At 47.2% G+C, this 21150-nt stretch overlaps 1 protein-coding gene across 4 annotated transcripts in view; it reads right to left on the minus strand.

Annotated features, from left to right (window-relative positions):
* Positions 1 to 1032: 1032 nt before the first annotated feature.
* LOC111073999 (IQ motif and SEC7 domain-containing protein 3) overlaps positions 1033 to 21150 on the minus strand; it is a 46307-nt gene continuing 26189 nt past the window's right edge. For 2 of the 4 annotated variants that reach the window (XM_022366609.2, XM_022366612.2), the window contains exons 2-6: positions 6194 to 6805; positions 4601 to 5055; positions 3214 to 4532; positions 2289 to 3141; positions 1033 to 2224 (exon numbers count right to left, since the gene is read on the minus strand). In XM_022366609.2, coding sequence (XP_022222301.2) covers positions 1788 to 2224; positions 2289 to 3141; positions 3214 to 4532; positions 4601 to 5055; positions 6194 to 6805 — 3676 coding nt within the window. In that variant the 3' untranslated portion in view covers positions 1033 to 1787. Of the gene's footprint in view, positions 2225 to 2288; positions 3142 to 3213; positions 4533 to 4600; positions 5056 to 6193; positions 6806 to 6962; positions 7016 to 11765; positions 12448 to 17234; positions 17347 to 21150 lie in introns of those variants that run through there. The other 2 variants (XM_022366611.2, XM_022366613.2) reach the window with 2 other exon arrangements.

Here is a 21150-nt window from a genome sequence, read left to right on the forward strand (position 1 = left end):
TTGTGGAGTCCTTATAAAGGACCAAGGATCAAGGATATTTTCCCCAGTCTTAAATACTTACCTTTCTCTGTCATTTTTCATTAGTGTCCTACGCGTTCGTGTCCTCGTGATCGGAAGAAAATCCTCGATTTTGTGGAGTCCTTATGAAGGACCAAGGATCAAGGATATTTTCCCCAGTCTTAAATACTTACCTTTCTCTGTCATTTTTCATTCGTGTCCTACGCGTACGTGTCCTTGTGATCGGAAGAAAATCCTCGATTTTGTTTAGTCCTTATTTCTGTGCGCCTGGTATCTCAGATTTGAATTTAACGTTTTTCTGCCATTTGAGCGGTGGAAAGTGGAGGCAGAAAATGAGAAAAAGAAGAGCGAAATGAGAGAGCAATGAAATACAAAGAGAAACAAGAAAAAACGACAATTAAAAAAAACCAGCGACCTTCTGCTGATTTCTGTGCGCCTGGTATCTCAGATTTGAATTTAACCGTTTTCTGCCATTTGAGGGGAGGCAGAAAATGAGAGAAATTAGGACGAAAAGAGAGATCAACAAAATACAAGGAGAAACAAGAAAAAACGAGGAATTCTAAAACCAGCGACCTTCTGCTGATTTCTGTGCGCCTGGTATCTCAGATTTGAATTTAACCGTTTTCTGCCATTTGAGCGGTGGAAAGTGAGGGCAGAAAATGAGAAAAAGAAGATCGAAAAAAGAGAGCAACGAAATACAAAGAGAAACAAGAAAAAATAGAAATCAAAGAAAGCAGCGACCTTCTGCTGATTTCTGTGCGCCTGGTATCTCAGATTTGAATTTAACCGTTTTCTTACATTTGAGCCGCTGAAATTGTTTAAAAGTTTTCTTATTTTTCTATAACTATATCTAGCGCAAATAGGGTCATGTGAGGAAGCACCCTTTTCGCATGATCCAGAGGATCCATAAAGTGAAAATCAATTAATCATTGGTATTATTTCTTTTCATTTATTGAAATTTTTAAGTCTTTTGCTTTTTCATATACATATTTTTTTTCATATACGTTTTTATTTTTATATTTTAGGTTTTGGGTAGTTTTGGCTCTATAAATATGAATAATATTATATTATAGCTAATTGCTTTTAAATTAATATTCAGGGTATATACACGACACACATGCGGCATGTACAAACGTTGTTATTAGTTACACAAAACAAATATGTATGTATGGTTTTCTGTTGGATAAAGAAAATATTTAATAAACATAGCGCGCACTCAACAGGGGATGTTAGTGCTAATATGCTAATAGAACTAGTAATCGTACATTCATAAATCGATCGCTTTCGTAATTGGTAGAGAGGATTAGATAAAAATTGGCGGCATGTCGCTTAGGGGTTGCCTTGGGTAAATTGGTGTTTCAAGTTCTTGGAGGAAGTCAAGTGTTATACAATTTATATATATATAGAGAATAGCTATCGTAGATCGTAGGGGGTATGGGGGTATATGTATGCATGTATGCTGAATATATATACATTTAGTTTTAGAAACTTATTTTAGCAAGTAGATATTGGGAAATAGACAATTGTTTAATTTATGTACATTAATTAATATTAGCAGAGAACGAAGGAACATTCAAAATTCACTATATACTCGTAAGCTGTGTGTGGTGTGTTGTTTGTGTGTGTGTTTGTTAGGTGTTGGAGAAAAATGGCTTTCGGTTCGTTTCGATTCGGATTATACAGATATTTCACTCTATATGCTATATAGATTTAATATGTATCGCTTTGCTGAAGAACGGAAATGTACAATACGTAGATGAGTAGATGACTTAGACCTCCGTCGACCGTGCGTTCTCATCGGAGCGTGAGGCCTTCCTCTCCCTTCCAGGGATTCGACCTGTGACTACGGCTCCTCCTCCCTGCTGCTGCGCCTGCGCTTGAGCTTGCGCCTGGGCCTGCATTTGTGCCTGTTGCTGGAGCATTTGCTGCTGCTGCAGCATGTAGGCGGCCTGCGACTGCTGCACAAAGTTTGCATGCGTGTACGCCTGCATTCCTGGCGCTGCATACACGTTGCTGGGAGTGGCGATCGCTGCCGTTGGTGGCATGTTGAAACGCATCTTGGCGGCCGCCGCGGCGTTGGCAGCAGCTGCAATGGCCGCAGCGTTCTCCCGCGAGGCGCTGGACGTGGTGGTCGACTGAAAGGAGATGCTCATGCCGCTGTCCAGGGAGCCCACGCTACCCCGCCGCTGGGGCTTCTCGTTGCCAACTAAAAGGAGACGCGGAATAAGGCAAACGCTCTCACATATCAAAATCTGAACCTCAGAACTCACATTGCTCGTGCATGTCCAGTAGACTGTTGCTGAGCGCACTGCGCTTCAGCTGCTGCGTGGAGTCGGCCGAGTTGCCTGCTGCCTGCTCGCCGGCTGCCTGGGAGCCGCCGCCGGGCTGGGAGCCGTAGGGACAGGGACACACCTCCACATCGGCCACTCCGCTATCGCGGTTCTCTGCGTTCCCCGGTGCCCGGTTGCGCGCCGACTTCTGGCGCTCCAGCTCTGCCTCGATGCGCAGCGATTCCATTTCGTCCATCTCGCTGATGGACTCCTTGAGATCCTCGGCAAACTTGCAGCGGTCATGCTCGTTGCGGGCATTGAAGGTGATCAGGATCTTGCCGTCGACCTTCTGCGACAGCTGGATGCAGAACGGATAGTTGGGCATGTCCAGCAGGGTAACCACAGTCCCGCAGAGCGGGAAGCTGTTGCGGAACGTGTACGTCACGGAGGTCTTCTTCTTGCTGAAGATCTTGGTGATGACCAACAGGTCGTTGAAGAGGAACACCTCGCGCTGGTGGACGCCCGGCCGCTCCTTCTTGTTCACGTCGGGTATCTCGTAGAGGCGGCAATAGCACACCAGGCGGCGGTGGGGTAGCGCCAGATTCGGCTTCTTGCCAACAATCGTGGCCTGCACCTTCATCACCTGGGTGACGTGATCACTGCCCGGCTTGAATTCGTCCGACTTGACGCGCTCGTAGATGCCGCTCAACATGTCCTTGTCAATGTCGTGGCAATCGTCGATGCCCCGCAGGTTCTTGATGAAGTCCTCGACGCGCATGCGCCTCTCCGGCTTCAGATTGGGCGTGTGCAGATCCGTATTGAGCATGATGATGGCAAATGCCAGCACAAAGATCTGTAAAAAGAGCAGTAGAAATTGGGTTAGTCGGGGGAGATCCTCCAAAGGGAAGGAGAATTCCATGCATACCGTATCGGATGATCTCAGGCGCCCCACAATATCCGCATTGCACTCGCAGTAGCGGTGCGAGAAGATCTCCATCAGCCGCTCAATCTTCTGCGCTTCGCCGGGCATCCGGAAGTAGGCCTGGAACTTGCGCAGAGCGACATCCACCTGGCGGCCGGACAGGTCCAGCTCCATGGCGAAGCAGCTGAGTACGGCCATGTTGAACTGGTTCTGCAGATTCCCCAGATACTCGCCAATCATCTGGCGGGAGAGGCCCTTGCGGGTGATCAGGAACCGGGCCACGCCCTGCGGCGTGTTCTCGAGGAAGCCCCTCCGGATCAGATAGGTGATACCCTTCTCCGGCTTCTTGTTGAACAGATTGAGGCCCACGCGATACTGCCGCTTCCGTATGGTCTCCGACATCTTGTAGTTCTGGGCCACGCCGGCTGCGGAGGCCGCTGCCTGCAGCTGCTGCTGCTCGTGCTGTTGCTGCTCGTGCTGCTCGTACTGCGCGGCGCTGGTGTGCGATGAGATGGCATGATCGTCCGCCGGCGGCAGTCCGCCCGCCGCTGTCGCCGCTGCCACGGCTGCCTGCATCTGTGCGGCATACGCTCCTGGGCCAGCAGCAGCTATGGCTGCTCCAGAGACCACAACGGCTCCTCCTCCACTTCCACCTCCAACGGGCACCGAGACCGAGTCGGCCGAGTGCGTGGAGAACTGCTGGGAGCTGTTCAGAGCCGTTCCCCGCTTCCACGTGTGCGGGGAGTTGCTGCGATCGGACCCCAGGTCGCTGTTCATATTCCTCTCCGCCGAAGTGACGCTCGAGTCCGAGCCGGAGCTCTGGACGGAGGTCAGGCTGCCGTTCTCCGCCGTCTTGCAAAGCCCGTTGGTACGCAACAGCGAGGGCGGAGGCGGTGTCTGCCGCTGTAGCAGCAGCAGCTGACTCTGCTGCTGGGCCGTGATGGAGGAGGTGCGCTTGGGCACCTCGGGGGGCACCTTCTTGCAGCTACCGCTGCCACTGCCGCTGCCGCTGCCCGTGCTGCCGCTGCAGCTGGGTGTGGGCGTGGTGCTGCCGCCCTTGGGGCGCATGTAGATCTGTGCAGCCGAGTAGTAGGGCGTGTGGGGGCTGTGGCCGCTGGCGTTCACCCACGAGGCGTTCAGCGAGACGTCCGCGGAGCTGGCGTAGCTCAGGTCGTGCGGCGATCCGTGGTAGCTGGTGTAGTAGGCGGCTCCCTGGGCATTGTAGTAATGCGGCTCGGCCGCGTGCAGCAGATTCACATGCGGATGGGAGGCCAGTCCAGCGGCGGTGGCTGTGGACCCCGTAATCGATACGGGAGAGGCGCCTGCAAAGCACAAAAGGATTAAGGTTAAGTAAATGATCTACCAAAAAAGGGAGAGATTGATTCCGTACCTGATTGACTCCTTGGTATGGGGCTGCAGTCCAGCTGTCGTCGCTCCCGCATCGAAAGAGAACGAGTGGGTGGCGTCCTCGAGAGTCCCGGGGAGGCTGCTCCTGCCGGACCCGCCATAATGGTGACACGTGGCTGCTGCTGCTGCTGTTGCTGCATCTGTTGTTGTTGTTGCTGCTGCTGCTGCTGATCCAATTGAGATTCTGTGGCACTGCCGTAGGCCGACGAGGAGGCATTCTCCTCGGCCAGACCCAGGCTGGAGGATGTCACCACCATGCGGCGGCTGAGCCGCTTCTCGGCCTTGGCCATGGCCGTGATGGAGGCAAACTTCTTCACCATCATGTAGTGGCGGAATGCCCGCTGGATGGTCACCGCCGCGTTGCGGGCCCGCACTCCGCCGTACTTGCGCTCCAGCAGCTCGATCTGCTTCTCCAGCAGATCTTGTGAGAGTTCGTAGCTGTAAAAACAACAGAAGAGCAGTAGATGGATTGTAGATGGAAGTTATCTTGGGGCTCTGGGCAAGTTTCGCTGCTGTGTCGCTCTAAAAGTGGCAATCAAATGTTACCCAGCCGTGGCTTGGGGGCACACACGAGCCGAATGTTTTCCCCTCCTCGCGATAAGATAGCAACAAGCGACGCCGTCGTATCTTGGGAATACAAAATTTCTGTTTTTTTTTTTGCCATCGTCACTGCGTTGCCCGATAAAAAATCGCATCTCAGGCCCATGAATATTGCCTTTTGTTGGGAATATTTGGGTTTTATGACCAGCCAAATGGCTGCCACATACTTAATCAGACTGCAAGCAGCAGAGTTCAAAGAGGGGGTCAGCAGAGAGCAGCTCCCTTCCTTTCCTAAGCAGCTGCTGCATTCCCATACCATTCCCCCCTTAAGATTTCTGCGGAATTTCATATTTGTTCAGCTCCATATTATATTATTTTGATCATCGGATGATGTGTGCTGCAGTCGCACGCAAATATTTGTCCACTCGACTGGCTCCTATCTGCTATTTTGTGGTGGTACCTAATCTTAGATACTAGAGTGAATGTGAATCCCGCTGCGAACTGGTCATTTGGCCACATTTGATTGGGGGGTGGGGGCCCAAGTCCAAACTCATTAAAAGCCGCACCACGAGCCCATAAATAAATAATTCGATACGGTGGAATGCTGCTCCGTTTGCTACCGTTCTGCTGGATATATTGATTGCTACAATGATTCTCAGATTAGCTTTGCCTTGGCGTAGGTGAAGTGAACTTTAAGCTTGATCTTTCCTTGATTTTATAGTTATTCTGTTTGAGGTACCTATTTGTCTAAGCTACACTTCATTCCCTCTGCGACTAATTGCGTCCAATATTAAGTTTATATTACTTAAGATACAATGAAGAATGTTCCTACAACTGATAAATACTCTCTATAACACATCAGTCTGCCTGTTCCTGTTAAAAGCTGTAAGTTTCACTGAAAGGTAAGACCTAATCATCTGTTGTCTACTGGTTCCAGCAATGGATATCTATCCTCCCAAAAAGTACACCTTAGTATTCCTTTGTTTTCTCTCGGTTTTCCCCACTTTGTTTTCCCTTTAAGGGAGACAATACTTACGCTGACTGTGCCCGTCCGCGCTTGAGAACATCGCCGCCATTGCGGATCGAGTTCTTCTTGTACATTCCCTGGTGCTGGTGCTGGTGCTGGTGCTGCTGCTGGTGATGCATCTGTTGCAACTGCTGATGTTGCATGATCACGGTGCCTGCTCCCATGCCAGTGCCCACGCCGCTGCCGGCAATGACCACCGCTCCGCCGTGGCCGTGATGGTGTGCATGGTGCTGTCCATGCTGTCCCCCGTGGAGCATTTGGTGGTGGTGGTAGGCCGATGATCCTCCCGCTGTCGTCGATGTCACCTGCATGTAGTGTCCTGCAGCTGCCTGGTGCAGGTGCTGCTGCTGCTGCTGCTGTTGTTGTTGCTGCTGCTGCTGCTGATGGCACGTGGGGTACTGCTGGAGCTGGTAGATCATCTGGGGATGGTGATGCTGCGTTGGGTAATTGATGGCGGCGGCGGCGTTGTGGGCGCCGGGCGCATAGTGGTTCTGCAGGTAGACATAGCCCCCAACGCTGCCGCTGTCGGTGGTGGAGGCTGTGCTGGAGCCGCCGGGTGGCGGCGCCCCAGCCAGATCGTACTGTGTGGAGCCGCTGCGTTCAATGCTCTTTTGGGGAAAGCTGCAAGGGGAACAGAAACAGAATGGCGAGATGGATTAGCTATAGGAAATGAGAGAGTTATCTATCCATATCTACTATCTATAGGGTATGCATGTCCGGGAGAGAACTTTCGTTTTCTGGGTCAGATATGGGTGTGGGGCTATGGGGCGGTTCCTACCTTTCGCCAATTATAAAACCCGATATGCAAATAATCATCGTATCGTGGAGAGAATACTCTGATATATGGGATATTTATGCCTTGGCTGGTGCTGGTGCTGGTGGCAGCAGTCGTCTGCCGCGATTTTCACAGCAAACACACATCCAAAAAACAAAAACAGTTAGAGAGACGACAAATGAGAGTCACAAGATCCCCCGATGGATCGATTCTAATTAATATACGACGCGAGTGGCGATCGAAATGATATTCAAATTCAAATTGTCCGAGTGTCGGAGGAAGCGCTAAACCAACGGAAGATACTTGGGGCCCAGGGGCTGGGGCTGGTGGCAAGGGCACGTTCGATCTTAAAGGCGTTCGCGTTTGAACTAAACCGAGCGCTCGGCCACTGCTCGACAAAGTGCGAGACATAGCGAGGGATCATGCGCAAGCGCAAGCGCAGGCGCAGCGTCGGCGTTGGCGTTGGCGTTGGCGTTTTACGTTCTCTTCCTCTCTCTCTCTCCCTCTCTCTCCTCACTCTCTGGCAGAAGCAGAAACGTGTTTCGCATGGCTCATTAAATGTGTTTGGTGTTCGTGAGAGCACAGCCCACACAGACACACACACACACACACACACACACACGAATAGGAATCCCACACAATACCGGTGGATGGATACAGACAGACACACGAAATGCATCTGTTTTGTTTGAATCCATTCGTATTCGTATTCGTCGTTCGGTTTACCCGTGAAAGAACAATTGTTGTGCTGCTGGTGCTACCCTTAAAAGAGACAAAACATTCAGACAAAAATAAAGAAATCCTAAGCGTAAAAGGATCCATTATTGAAAGGAGACAGAGGACAGAGGGAGAGGGAGAGATACAGATACAGATAGAGAGAGAAAGCACTGCCATATGGCCACAATGGAGAGAGAAAATTGAAGGAAACGAGGAATGATTAGCCAACGATGACAAACTTATTGATCAGGATAGCAGCCAGAAAGGAGACACCCACAGGATGCCAATGCACTGAAGCAACAATCGGAGAGAGCTCTCAAGAGAGAGGGCAAGAGAGATTTCCCCCAACCCAATTTTAGCTGAGAAATTAACAGATCAACACTTGATTGATGGGAATTGTGGGTTGATAGAGTAGCACCCCTCACACTCACCGTATAAACAATATCAAGAAATAAACATAACAGGACAGAAATTTGTATGTTTATGTTGCATTAATCCTCTAAGCTTACTTTAATCTCAACACATATCTGAAATTTTTAATGGGAATGGAAATGTCGTGGATTTAGACGCCTTGACAAGGAATAGAGTGCTCCAATTTAATGTCCAAGTTGACCTAGAATGAGCAGACGAGTTGGTGGCCTGCAAGTCCACAGCCGGAAGGACCACACCGTCGAAGCTGCCAACGGAAGCCACAGCATTGAGGAGCAGCCGCAACTAATCGGAAAACCTGGCCTTTCCACCTCTTTTCCCACAGGTCTAGTGGACAGGTGATTGAAGTACAAGCAACCGCAAAACAAGAGTGCAACACCGCAGCCTTTTCTGTTCTCCGTTCTTTTGTTCTATTTAGCGAATAAAATCAAAGCCTTTACTTAATTTTATGTGATTATTTTTTTATGTTTTGTATGGCCTTTAAGCCTCAAAAGGCTCAGCACTGCTTCGGTTCTTAGCCACATTTTAGACCCATGAAAAAACAAGAATTTATTAATGAGTGAGGCACTTAAAATTGTGTCCAACTGTTGCCTGTCAACGCTTACACCATCAAAATTGGATGGTGCGTAAATGGAGGTTTCTTCCATCATCTTTCCCATCAAAATATCTCACCCAAATATCTGAAATATATCGGTATTTTCTACCTCTAATCACCCAAATACGTTTCATCCATTGTTGATTTGCCATGAAATCGGCAATTCGATTTGCATGCTGATCCTCAGATCCTCGAATAATTCATTATTCACGTATTCGCTTCGTATAGCTGCTAGAAAAACGAAAATCCTCTCTTGAAATCATTTCCCCCGCAACGGGGTATCGATCTCTCTCCCCTCCCCCTGCGTCTCTCTCTCTCTCTGACATTCTTTCACAAGTTGTGGCAGCTGCAGATTTGCACCTAGCGAGCAAAAAGAGGACTACAAAACAGGATCAGCCAAAACAGGATTCAAGCCGAAGGATATGACTATTGAAAGGGGCATCCTTCTCATTCCCTCTCTCTCTCTCACTCTCCCTCTCCATCTCTCTTTCCCTCTCTGTATCTGTGTATCTCTCTCTCTGCTTTTGGCCAGTTTTCCAGCTGCACCTGGCACCACCGTGGCTTTATCTCTCTGCGTTTTTGTTGTTGTTGTTGTTGCAAGGACAACAGGCGGCAGGTAGTTTTGCCTGCCACACAACAACAACAGCAGCAGCCGCAGCAGCTGGAGGAGAACCCGCTTGTCATTGTTGCCACTTCTCCGCACTCTCGGCTCTCCCCCCTCTCCACTCTTGTGATTTTTTAAGAGGTCCTGCTTTCAATTTTAAGGGCAAGGAAAAACATCTGCCACACGTCGCCCCTAATTGTTTGCCGTTGCACGTTGCACATGTTTGGGGCAGCAGCAGCAGCAGCAGCTTCGTTGGCTTCTCCTCTGTCTGTCCCCTCTGTTTGACCAAGCCCTGGACGTGCGACTGGTGTCTCGTATCGCGTATCGTGTATCTCGTTTCTTGTATCTCCACTCGACACACAAACGTCACACAAACCGCCGCTGCCTGCACTCGCGAGCCAAAACTTCCGCAGTTGCAGTCGCAGTCGCAGTTGCAGTCTCTGCCACAGTCGCTGCTTCCTCCCTGCTTGACATGCAACAAGTGTCGCGGCGGCTCGCGTCTATGTCTGACCTGAAAGGCCCGAACCCGAACCGATCCGCCTTTCGCCCAGAAGCGTAAAGCGTAATTATTATTGATTTTACATTAGTTTGTGCATTTTGAATGTGAATGGGGGCTTAGCTGCGTTGCGTTATGGAGCGTGCCACAAAGCGGCTCAGACCCACAAGAGGGGGGAGGAACGGGAACGGATAGTACAAAAGATAGTAGACTGCAAAAAACAATGTTATTCATTTAATGTTTCCGTATGCCAGGGATTGTTGTCAGCCAATTGATTGCAACCGCTTTAGGGAATCTAATTTACTGCAGGATTTTGAATATTCTCCTCCGCAGCAGACAGAATCTGTTTCTCTACTGGATTCTTCAACTCCTTCTTCTCTGCCGGAATCTCCAACTCATTCCCTTTTGGAATCTGATTCGTCTGCTCTTCTAGAGTCTCTGGAATCGCCTGCTCTTCTAGAGTCTCTGGAGTCTCCTGTCCTTCTGGAATCTGCATCTCCTCTTCTAAATTGTGAAGATTCTCCTGCTCTTCTGGAGTCTCTGGAATCTCTTGAACTTCTGGAAATTGCATCTCCTTCTCTTCTAAATTGTGAAGATTCTTTTGCTCTTCGTGAGTCTCTATATTCGCTTCTAGAGTCTTTTCTCGAGTCTCTGAAATCTCCTCATCAGCATTCTGCATCCCCTGCTCTATATCAACCTTAATCTTCATCTCTACGGGAATTTCTCCTAGCTGCTCCAGCTCGTCTTTACTTAGTCCAATGCCCATGGGGGCTTCTACGTCTGGGTTCTCCAGCACCATCTGTGAGATCATCTTCCGATGCACCAAAAAGATCACCGGCATGAGGAGAATGATAAAGGACAGGGCCGCATAGAGAAAGAATATAAGGGTCCAGTCGAACATTATCGAAAAATTACGAATATTATTTATGTATTACAAAAATTTAACAAAAACGAATGTTTGCTCCGGAACGTTACGGAAAATATAACAAAAAAATAACTAAAGAAAACGAATAGAAGCAAGAAACGTAGGTGAGTGATCGACCAAGGGGTATATGATAGAAATATAGAAATATATAGAAATTTAAGGGGGATTTGTATAGACCAGACGAAACTAAATATTTAACTGGTAAAAATTTAAGAAGAGCTTTTAATTGAGCTTTTAATTAAAGCTTATTTTTAGTTTTTTTTCCCTATTAAATATTGAAAAAATACCATATGAAAATTACAAAAATTTTAGTTGAAAAACAGAAACAAAATACTGCAAAAAAAACGTACACCATAAAAAAAGAAAAAAAAAAAACGTTTGGCATTTTTTTTGGTTATTTTGGGTTAAAAACTTGGCTAATTTTCAAATTTTACATGTAATTTACATGAATACTACATGAACATAAATTCTCCACAAATATATCCATAAAAGTATGCAACAAAATACACGAACATATTTTAAGATTCGATTGCCGGCCAGTGGAAGTCAAAGTGGCGTCTCTACCACTCAACGAAAGCGTTACAAAAGAAGGTTGTGGGTGGTGTAGCTGGTACAAAATCTAGCGATCATTATCAATTCCATTATTTTACTAATAGATTATCAGGAAATATGAACGCCCTGATCTTCATACTAACACTGCATGTAATGCCCATTGTAAGGTGTTCCCTCTATCCACCCACCCAGATACCCAGGCTGCCCACAGACCCATAAATACTGAAAGTTTATTATTAATTACTTGATCGGAGGGTTTATCTCTGGCTAAATACTCAGCTGGCAGGGCCACAAATAGCCGGACAACCGAGTCCCCCCCAAGCCATAAAGATAACGGGATAATAATGAATGTGTGTTGGACGATAAGAAGAGAGTTTTGACCACTTGGAGTACATGGAAGGAGACCACAGAGCTACAGTGGCCACAGCTGGAGCTCCGCTGTTGGATGGTTCTGGTAGATCTGCTTTGTGTGCTTTTGTGGGGCTTACCTGACCGCCGTCACATGGTGCGAGGTGTGTGTCTGCGTCTCCTTGTGCCGTGTGGAAAGACTGACCACCGTCACGTGCCGTGTGGCAGTGCGCACCACGCGTCGCACCCGACTCCGGCCATCCCCCACCACCACCACAATGGGCGGTGGCTTCTTGTCCCCGTCCGTGCAGTACTGCAGAAACGACTCTCCACTGAGGTCGGAATGGGAGTGGGAGTGGGAGTGGCTGTGACTGTGGCTGGGGGATGGTGCCGGCACTGGGAGCTGCTGGCGCCGAGATTTGTGGTGATGTTCACACTTAGACGACATTGCTGCCCCGTACATTCGATGTGGGGAAAGGATGTTTGGGAATACGCGAAACTTTCGCCTTCAACGCATTGGCAGCATTCGCTTTTTCTGCTCTTTTTGTTTTGTTTTGTTTCGCTTTTCGCTTATTTTCGTTTGTTCTTTCGTTTGTTGTTTAAATTGATTTCTTGTTATCGAGAGATCTTTTAATGCGCGATCATCAATTTGTTGTTTATTTGGGGTTTGGGTTCGTTTTTCAATCTGATTTTTCCGAGCGTTTCTCTGGTTTGAGCCGCCGCGTCGCCTCGTTCTTTGTCATTTTATCTTTGGTTTTTGTTGGTTGTGGAATTCCGTTGTGGCGCGCCTATGGGGCTACATTCTTATGCGGCGGCGGGGGCCTACGATAAAGCGGCGACACATTTGCGATAGTAATTTGCAGTGTTTATTTATTTCCCCACCCAAACACCACTAGAGAGCAACAAGCCAGAGAGAGGGAAGCTAGAGCTAGAAGCGCGTACGAGACTGCCTGCCCTTCAAAGCGCGTTTGTCATAAAAACACAATCGTATAAATAAAACATGGAATAACATTTATGAGTGGTTGCGATCAGTCGGAGGTTAGAAAACGCAACACAGCGATAGAGCAGGACAGAGAGGGAGAGAGAGAGAGCTTTACAGAGAGACTGCAGCAGGCAGTATAGACTTGAAAATACCTCAGATAACTATAGGATTGGTGTCCAACCAACTGCTTTTGCTTCGAATTCTGATACTGAATGTCCCTAAACAGCTGTGAATGGTATGTTAATGGAACACAGTTGTTTTTGATTTATTAAAAAAATCAATTGAGAAGAAAAACGTGTAGAAATGGTATAAAAATAGCTGGTAAATAATGGGAAAACAATTCAGAAGAAGATCTATTCATAAATTCTAAATAAAATCAGTTATCGGTGGAAATATATATGCCAAAATCTCTCACACCCACATCTGACAGATTTCATTCAAGAGTCGATGATTGAGTGCTTCTAATTCCTTTCGATTATACTAATCTTTGCTCTAATACAAGTGTCTTATGTGCTTTGTCTTTGACTGGTCTGACATATATTTTTACAATATATTGCTTCTATTTTCATGGGTCAGTCAGTCCCCCCTTGGGATGACGAATGATCTAGAGATCTTAGCTATGAAGTGAAACATTATTTGAGGAAATGTAATCCATGGGGGATTTAGATCCATCGGGGTGGACTGATGAACCCCTGGCTGAAGTATAATCCTTAGACATCATGTATTAGGTCTTACTTCCATCATTACCCTTCATCCCCATTGATCGCATAATATGATAATCATCCCGAATGGAAGAGCATGACACTTGCAAAAACACACACACACACACACACACGAACTGTTGTTGCGCCAAGCGTCAATGAGAGAGCTCTGAGCAATCACATTCAATCATCAGCTTTTTGCAGCGCTGCTGCTGTTGTTTCTGTGTCGGTTTCTGTTTCTGTTTTTGGGTCAGCGATCAGTCAGTCATTCAGTCAGTCAGTCAGTCAGTCAGTCGATCCGAACGCAAGTAAAAGTCGCAAGTTGTCAACTGCAGAACTATTTATTTATGTAGGAAAAAGCAGACAACACAGAGAGAACGAGAGAGAGTGCGCAAGCGTGATGGGAGAATGCAAATAAACAATATTCAAATTGAACATGTCACGACACGCAGAGACAACGATCGACTTGTGCCAGACAGACCGACTAGCGGTGGGTACGGATCGGATTGGATTGGAACGCAGGTGTTGGAACTGCTCCAATCCAGACCCAGACCCAGACACATGACCGTGCCTCAGACGGGAAAGTGTGTGCTGGCACAGGGCCCAGGGCCAGGCGCAGACCCAGCGATGGGGTGATCCTCACGCTCCAACAACTGAATTGACTGAATGACCTGATCCACTTGGCAAACATACTCGTACAATGACGAACAGACCGAGGGTCGTACGATCCATAAATCATATGAAAATTTATGTGCGAAATGCGTGAGAATTTGCCATGAAAACAATGAGTTATATAGAAAAACGAATGACTAGCAAACGAATAGAAAGGGAAACAACAACAACAACAACAGAGACAGAGACACTCAAAGTGTTTTGTCCCAAGATCAAGATCTAGCATCATACAGACATCAAAATATTATATTTATAGGGGGAATACAGCTCGTCACAACCCCCACACTTTCTTCCATAAAATCTCAAGTTCAAGAACCTTTTTTGAGAGTCTTTTCGAGAGCTTGAAAGCGATCCGATCCATCCGCCTGCGCCTGCTCGGAGACATCTCTGTTAAAGCGCGGGAGACAATTGTGACAACACTTGCCCGACTGCGTCTCTCTCGTTATGGGAGCCCGAAAAAACAGTCAACGGACATGAATACACTCACATCCATCGATTCACGAGTGAATCAAGCTAAAAAGCTGTGCAAACAAGCGATAATCTCACGATTGTGGCGGTGCCCAGGCCCAGGCCCAGCCTTGGAACAAGTCATGGAATTATTGGCCAAAACAAGTCGCCTACTGCTTACTGCTTACCGCTGCCAATAAGCGCTTCAGGGGAGTTCTCAATCTCAATTCTGGCGCTCGCTGCCGCTGGTAGAATAGAATGCTGCTCTGAGGCCCACTCACAAAACACACGAATCGCAAGCCTCACAAAAAAACACTAAACGAAAATTAACTCTTGATGTATCAAACTCTGGATGCTCTATCCATCTCTTTGGCGACTCTACAAAGTGGCGCTGAAAAGCTCACGTTCAGCTCAGATAATGGTAGCGATTTCCATAGCAAAAGATATAGAATTTAGCCGACAAGAGTTCAGCGATACAATCAAATCACGAGACTATCTGAAAAGTTGGATAAAGATGCTTGGCGACCTGAAGCTGCGCCCAGTAAAAATCAACGTACCCTCTGCCTTTGCTAGGGTATCTAAAAATCAGCTAAAAGCGGAATATTTTCGTTATTTAGCAACCTATTAGTTGTCATTTTAGCTGTCGTTGTTGCCTCTGTTGTTGCCTATGTTGTTGCCTATGTTGTTGCCTATGTTGTTGCCTATGTTGTTGCTGGTGTGTTCTAGTTGTTGTCGCTGCTTTTTTCCGACTACTCCATAGAACAGTTCCAACTTGTTTGTTTCTTTCTGCTATTTCTGAGAAACTTTTGTTTTGTAATTGCAATTTTGTCGAGCAGGTTTTTTCGTTTGTTTTAAAGTTTATAAGAAAAGTCTGTTTCAGTTTCTGTTTCGGTTACTGTGATTTTTTTTTCTGGTTCGGGGTTTGCAACAATGCAACAGATATATGTACATAATGCTTGGAGCGGAGCGTAGCGGGACTTGGGGGCTGACTGGGTTGCATCCGCTCTCGAGCACGACATCAACAACGGGCTAGGGTTGCCGCAGATAGAGCAGCCTTTGTTTTACAGGTGTTCCACTGCACGAGCAGCAGCAGCAACAGTGGCCACAACAACATGCAGCACCAGCTACAGTACAATCAGCTTTAAGTTGTTTTCTTGCTTGTATTGTATAATTATTTAATTTATAATTATTTTCTGTACTCTAACTCTCTCTCTCTCTCACTCGCACTGGCACTGGCACTGAAGTTTGCTGCTGCTGCTGCAGACTATGTTGCAGGGGGTGGAGGGGGCTAGCAGAGCCCCGTGCCTGATGCCTTTTTATTCACTTTCGTGTCATTAGTAACGGCGCACGTAACAGAAAGCACCAACAAACAGACACACACACACAAATACATTCTCCTGCTCTCTCTCTCTACATCTCTCGCGGTCTCTCTGTGATTTGGCTCTCACTCCGCGCAACAACTAAAGAGCGGAAGAGGAAGTGGAAATACAATATGCAACCAACGTCCACGGCGACGACGACGATGCGGCGTAATTGGGTGGCAGCGGTTATACAAGCCAGGCCAAAAGCACCAAAGAGCAGGAGTCAAAAGTGAGCGACGTTTGCGCACTGGAAGTGGTGACTCCTCTCTCTCTCTCTCTCTGTCTCTTTTTCGGAGCCAGAGTTACGACTGTGAATAATTCGGCTGGAGCTTGGGATCTTCCAAGCTATGTTTGTTCCTTTGTGAATCAGCTGATTTCCAGAAACTGTATAAATATTCCTTGAACAACGTTGCACACTACAGAGGAAGGTAATACAAAGGGTCTCTCCATTTCAGTAGCTTTAGCAACAATCCTATCAGTTCACTAAAAATTTTCCATTGAAATTCAAGAAGGTTTCATTAGCTCAAGGCTCCATCAGGACGAAGTCTGTCAGTAGAAGATCGAATGTTCATTAAGGGTGGAAGAATGTTCAAACTGATTGGCTGCTCTCTGTCTCTCTGATACTCTCCCCGGCACTTGCTACAATTTCAATTACAAAATAATAGAAATTTCCAGTTCAACACACATGTAGAAAGAGACAGACAGACAGAAGGAGAGAGAGACACATATGGTTTGGGGCGCACAGTCTTATGGTTGTTGTTGTTGCTGTTGTGTTTGCCGAAACGTAACGGGGCAGTGGCCGTGGTTCCCGCTCTTTCTCCCTCTCTGGCTACTGCTGTTGGCTGCTTGGCGGCACTATTGTTTTTGTGATACTCGCAGCTGGAGAAAGGCGATTTTCTCTTTAATTATATTTTATTTTTTACATAAAAAAATTGTGCGCTATGCTGTTGCTGTTGTTGTTTTTGATTGTTTCATGGTTTCCGTTTTGTTTTATTCGATGGAGGGTTTTTATTATTATTATTTTGTTATTGTGGCAGGCGGACACGACGATGTCAAATTAATAAACCGGCCCTGTTCCTGTCCCTGCCCCAACAGACAGACAGACAGACGGGGATAGCAACAACACCAACAACTGTAATAAAAGCTTTGCGTGATGCGTTGATTTTTGTTTCGTTGATTTTCTTTTCATTTAGCACTCACGCACAGGCACAAAAACACACACTCATACACATGGCCACAATTTGTGTTTGCAAAATCAATTTGCATTTCCATTGGGAAATATTAATTTTCGGTATTGCCAAAATATTGAATACATATCGTATAAATATGAATATTGAATATTGATTATCGAATATCGCAATGACAGCCAACAACAAAGTGACTAACAAATGCATCAAACACACGCCACACACACAGACACACACACACACTCACGTACGTACGTACAAACGATCGCAACACGAAACGCACACGAACGGCTGACTACGAAAACTGTTCGAGAGAGACGAAGTACAGCAGCGCGCGCGAGCAACCTGTGTGTTACCTCGACGGAGCTTTGAGAGAGAATGGCGTCGGGGTCTGAAAAACTGTTCCAGCGAGCGGCTTACAAGTCGAATGAGGCGGGAGAGGGCGGCCAGCCAGGTATGGCATGGTATGTCGTGGTATGGGTGAGAGCACGGCCACTGTGGCTGTGTGCCACTTAAAAAGCTGGCTAATTTGTATTGCTGTTTCCACTCTTCCGATTGATCCACAAAACAAATATTCGGCCAAAACAAAAAAAACGAATAATAGGGCCATACAGAAGATTATCTCTGCCGCACACCTGTACCAAATGACACATGACGTGTGCTGGCACAGTGGGTCTAATTGGGGTTATATAACCCCCATTATAGTGCAGTAGTAAGCAGCAATGCAATTATCAAAGTTATTTGCATTTTTAACTCAATCAACTTGCACAATGCAGGGCTCTGGCTCTGGCTCTGCAGCATTGATCTCCCACTGTTTATGGTGCTTTCAGGGCTTTCCCACTTCACTCCCATTGTCAAATTGGGCAATTGTCAAAGAGATCCGACAGCACATTACATGCATACATATGCATATATGTATGTACATATGAACATGCTCGTAAATCGACAAACAGTCGTAAAAAGGTGTAAATTTGTATGCAAACGACTTTGAGTACACACACACGCACACAGACGGAGAGAAACACACACCAAACACAAGAGAGGCTGGCTTGGCTTCCACTCAGAGAGCGCATTAACAGCTGCTCCAGACAACAACTGCAGACTGCAGGCGAGAGTGAGAGCGCTTGCGAGTGGGAGACTGGGAGAGCGAACAATAAGCTGGGATCAAGCACTGGCTAAACGAGGCAGCAGCTGCATTGCAGCACTCTCCTACAGCTTGCTGCATTTATGGATAATCAAACGCTCGTTTAGTGAGTGCTTAAAAAGAGTGAGTACGAGTACATGTCCGCGCTCGTACTCGAGCAGTAAGCTGAGCTTACGTTACGCTCAGGTGACTCACGATCGTAGCGAAGGGCGAGCGGGGGCGCTTTACTGCTGCTGCCTGCTGCTTCTCTTGCTGCTGATGTGCTGACGTCTGCCGCCGCCACCTCTCCATATGGCAGCATGTGCATGTGCCGTACATTATGGCCGAGTGGAGTGCCTGCCTCTGGTAGTTAGTCGCTCTCCCGCTCGTCGTTAGCTTGCGGCGGCTGGGGCCACTAACAAAATGGGCAACGTAATGCCTCACTGGCTTCGACTCTGACTCTGACTCGGACTCGGACTGAGCCAAGCGTTAAGACTGATGACTGTATTCCCCGCCTGTGCATGAGTGCGCATATCTGTACGTGTGTGAACCATACCATACCGCTTCTCAGCCAACAAACCATTTATATCCGGACCTGAGGCCTGTTTTGACTTTTCATTGAAACCTGCTGTCGCTCTGTCATAGTAGTCGTCGGTGGGGCCATCGTTAAAACTAAAGTCGTAAAAATATACATATACATATGTATGTATGTACATTTGGTGTATCGCGTATGCACATAAATGAGCCAAAACTTTTGCTCACTGTCCCTTGTCCCTGCGGCCTAGACTTGGCTGATATTAACGCATTAGGCACAAGGTACACAAACCCATTTGTGCCATACTTTGTGTCTGGGGCTGCGTCTTACTGCGGCGTTTCAGGCCGTGTTATGAAACAATCAACAAACAAACCCGTCAACAAAAACAACAACAGCAACTACGACGATGATGATGACAGCAGCAGCCGCAGCCGCAGCAACAGTACTATCGAGGGTTGCCAGAGGGATTTTAATGGGGGCTCCTGGTGTCATCAGGAGGGGTTGGAGCAATAGCCAGCTCAAGGAACACTAAATAAGCGGGAAGTCTATAATTAGAGCTGAGATGAGCTTTCTGCTCTGACGCACATTGGGATGCCGATGCCTGCCGCTCTCTCTTGTTTGGATGAGCACCTTTTGTTGAGCAGCTCCTTTTGGTATGTTAATCTGTTTTCTGTTGCTACTGTAACTGCACCTGAATCATCTGTTCATTCCTTAAGCATCTCACAAGTTGTGCCTCAGCGAAAACCCTGTGCTGTGGCGAGGGCTGGTAGAATGATTTTAATTGAGTTGGGATCCAAAGCAGGGGCTGAGAAATGTTTTTGGAGCGGTAACTGAAGAAAAGTCTTGGAGTATATTTGAACAAAGATTCATTTTAACAATCAACTGCAGAACTACCCTTAAGAGCATACAAGTTAGGCACAAGACAATCGACTGAATGTTTGATAATGATGTAATTGTTGCCATGTTGTCTTGATTTCTACACTACCTTCAGCAATACGTAATAAATAAATACTCTCAATGACTATTTCTGTAGAACTATTAACGAATCAACTTCTCAATCGCCCCTCTCCCACTCACATATGAAGCGTATTTTATATTTCATTAGTAAACATCGCAAATGCTTTGTCGCATGTAGTTACTAACTAAGCGATTACCTATTCCTCCCCTTTACCTTCACCCTTCGCCTTCTCTCCAATGTTGTAGCTCGCCTGACCTTAGGCATTTTGAACCCAATTTGTAAGCAACAGAAAGAGAGAGAGAGAGTGATGGAGAGAGGGCTGGCTGGGGAGGGGTGCTACATACATATATGGCTGGTAGACCTTCAGTCCGCCCCAAAACAGAGAAAACACAGAGAAGCAAAACGATTGCGAGAGCTTAGGGGCCCTAGAGCTTCCCCTAGAGAGAGCGCAAGATATAGAGGGGTTCAGGTGTAGAGGGGGAGGGCCCACCTTCAACTTGCGTGTTGCCACCGCTGGCGGGGCCATTGAATTGTTCATTCGGTCATGGCTACAACTGTGCTTGGGCTTGGGCCTGGGTCCGGGGCTTAGGCTCATTAGAAAGTGAACGCTGAAGCGCTGAATGCTTAAGAGACAATACACGACGAACCCGAAGATGGAACCCAAGATACATCGCATCGCATCGGATCGGATCGGATTGGGGGTCTAATGAAGCTTGACAGCGCTGCCTGTCGGGGCATGGATCGGTTCAAGATTCACTCTCCTCTGTCATTAGGGTTTTCCATCGCATCTTCTGCTTTTTCATTCAATTAAAATGTGTAGCACACGAAGCAGACGACCACGACAAAGATGAGCTGCTGACGGATGGATGGTAGATACGAGCACGAGTACAGCAGCCCAGAGAGCCCCCCCTCCACCCATTGAAAGATGGGGGGGAGCAGATAGACACAAGACAGAGACCCAGAGAAAGAAAAAAAAAATGATGTTAGTGGGAAATTTTTGTGGTTTCATGAAGTACGCTACCGAGTACTACGATTCCGACTTGGAATCACTTTCACTTGCACTTCGCTTTGGTTTGCTTTTGTCCCCCATCGCTCCACTTGTTGTTTCTTCTCTTGGCCATGAATGAATCCCCCCCCACACACACACACACACACCTCTCCTCATGGAGCTGCCCACTGGGCAATCTTTTTGTAGATTTGCTTCCATACCGCTTGCCGCCATCACCACCGCCACCGCCACAACGCCACTGGCGCCTTCATCAATCAACGAGCAGCGGCAGCGTTGGCCATGCTTACCGCTCATGTGGCATAGACAATGGGAAAGTTCGCCCACAAGGGTTCTCTGTGCCGCCCGCCCCCGTTAGGCTCTAAATCACGTACCTCCTCCACACACCCCCACACCCACACCCAGCCATCCCCATCGGTATGTGTATCATTACCTCGTGTCTCTCGTCTCTCGTCTCGGCATTTCCATTGATTTTCGTGTGTGCATTTTTCATTGGAAAACTCATGTTTACAAGCGATTAGCAGCTTATTATTATTATTTGTTATTTCTTATT

The sequence above is a fragment of the Drosophila obscura genome, unplaced genomic scaffold (assembly GCF_018151105.1).
Source record: "Drosophila obscura isolate BZ-5 IFL unplaced genomic scaffold, ASM1815110v1 contig_30, whole genome shotgun sequence".
Lineage (NCBI taxonomy): Eukaryota > Metazoa > Arthropoda > Insecta > Diptera > Drosophilidae > Drosophila > Drosophila obscura.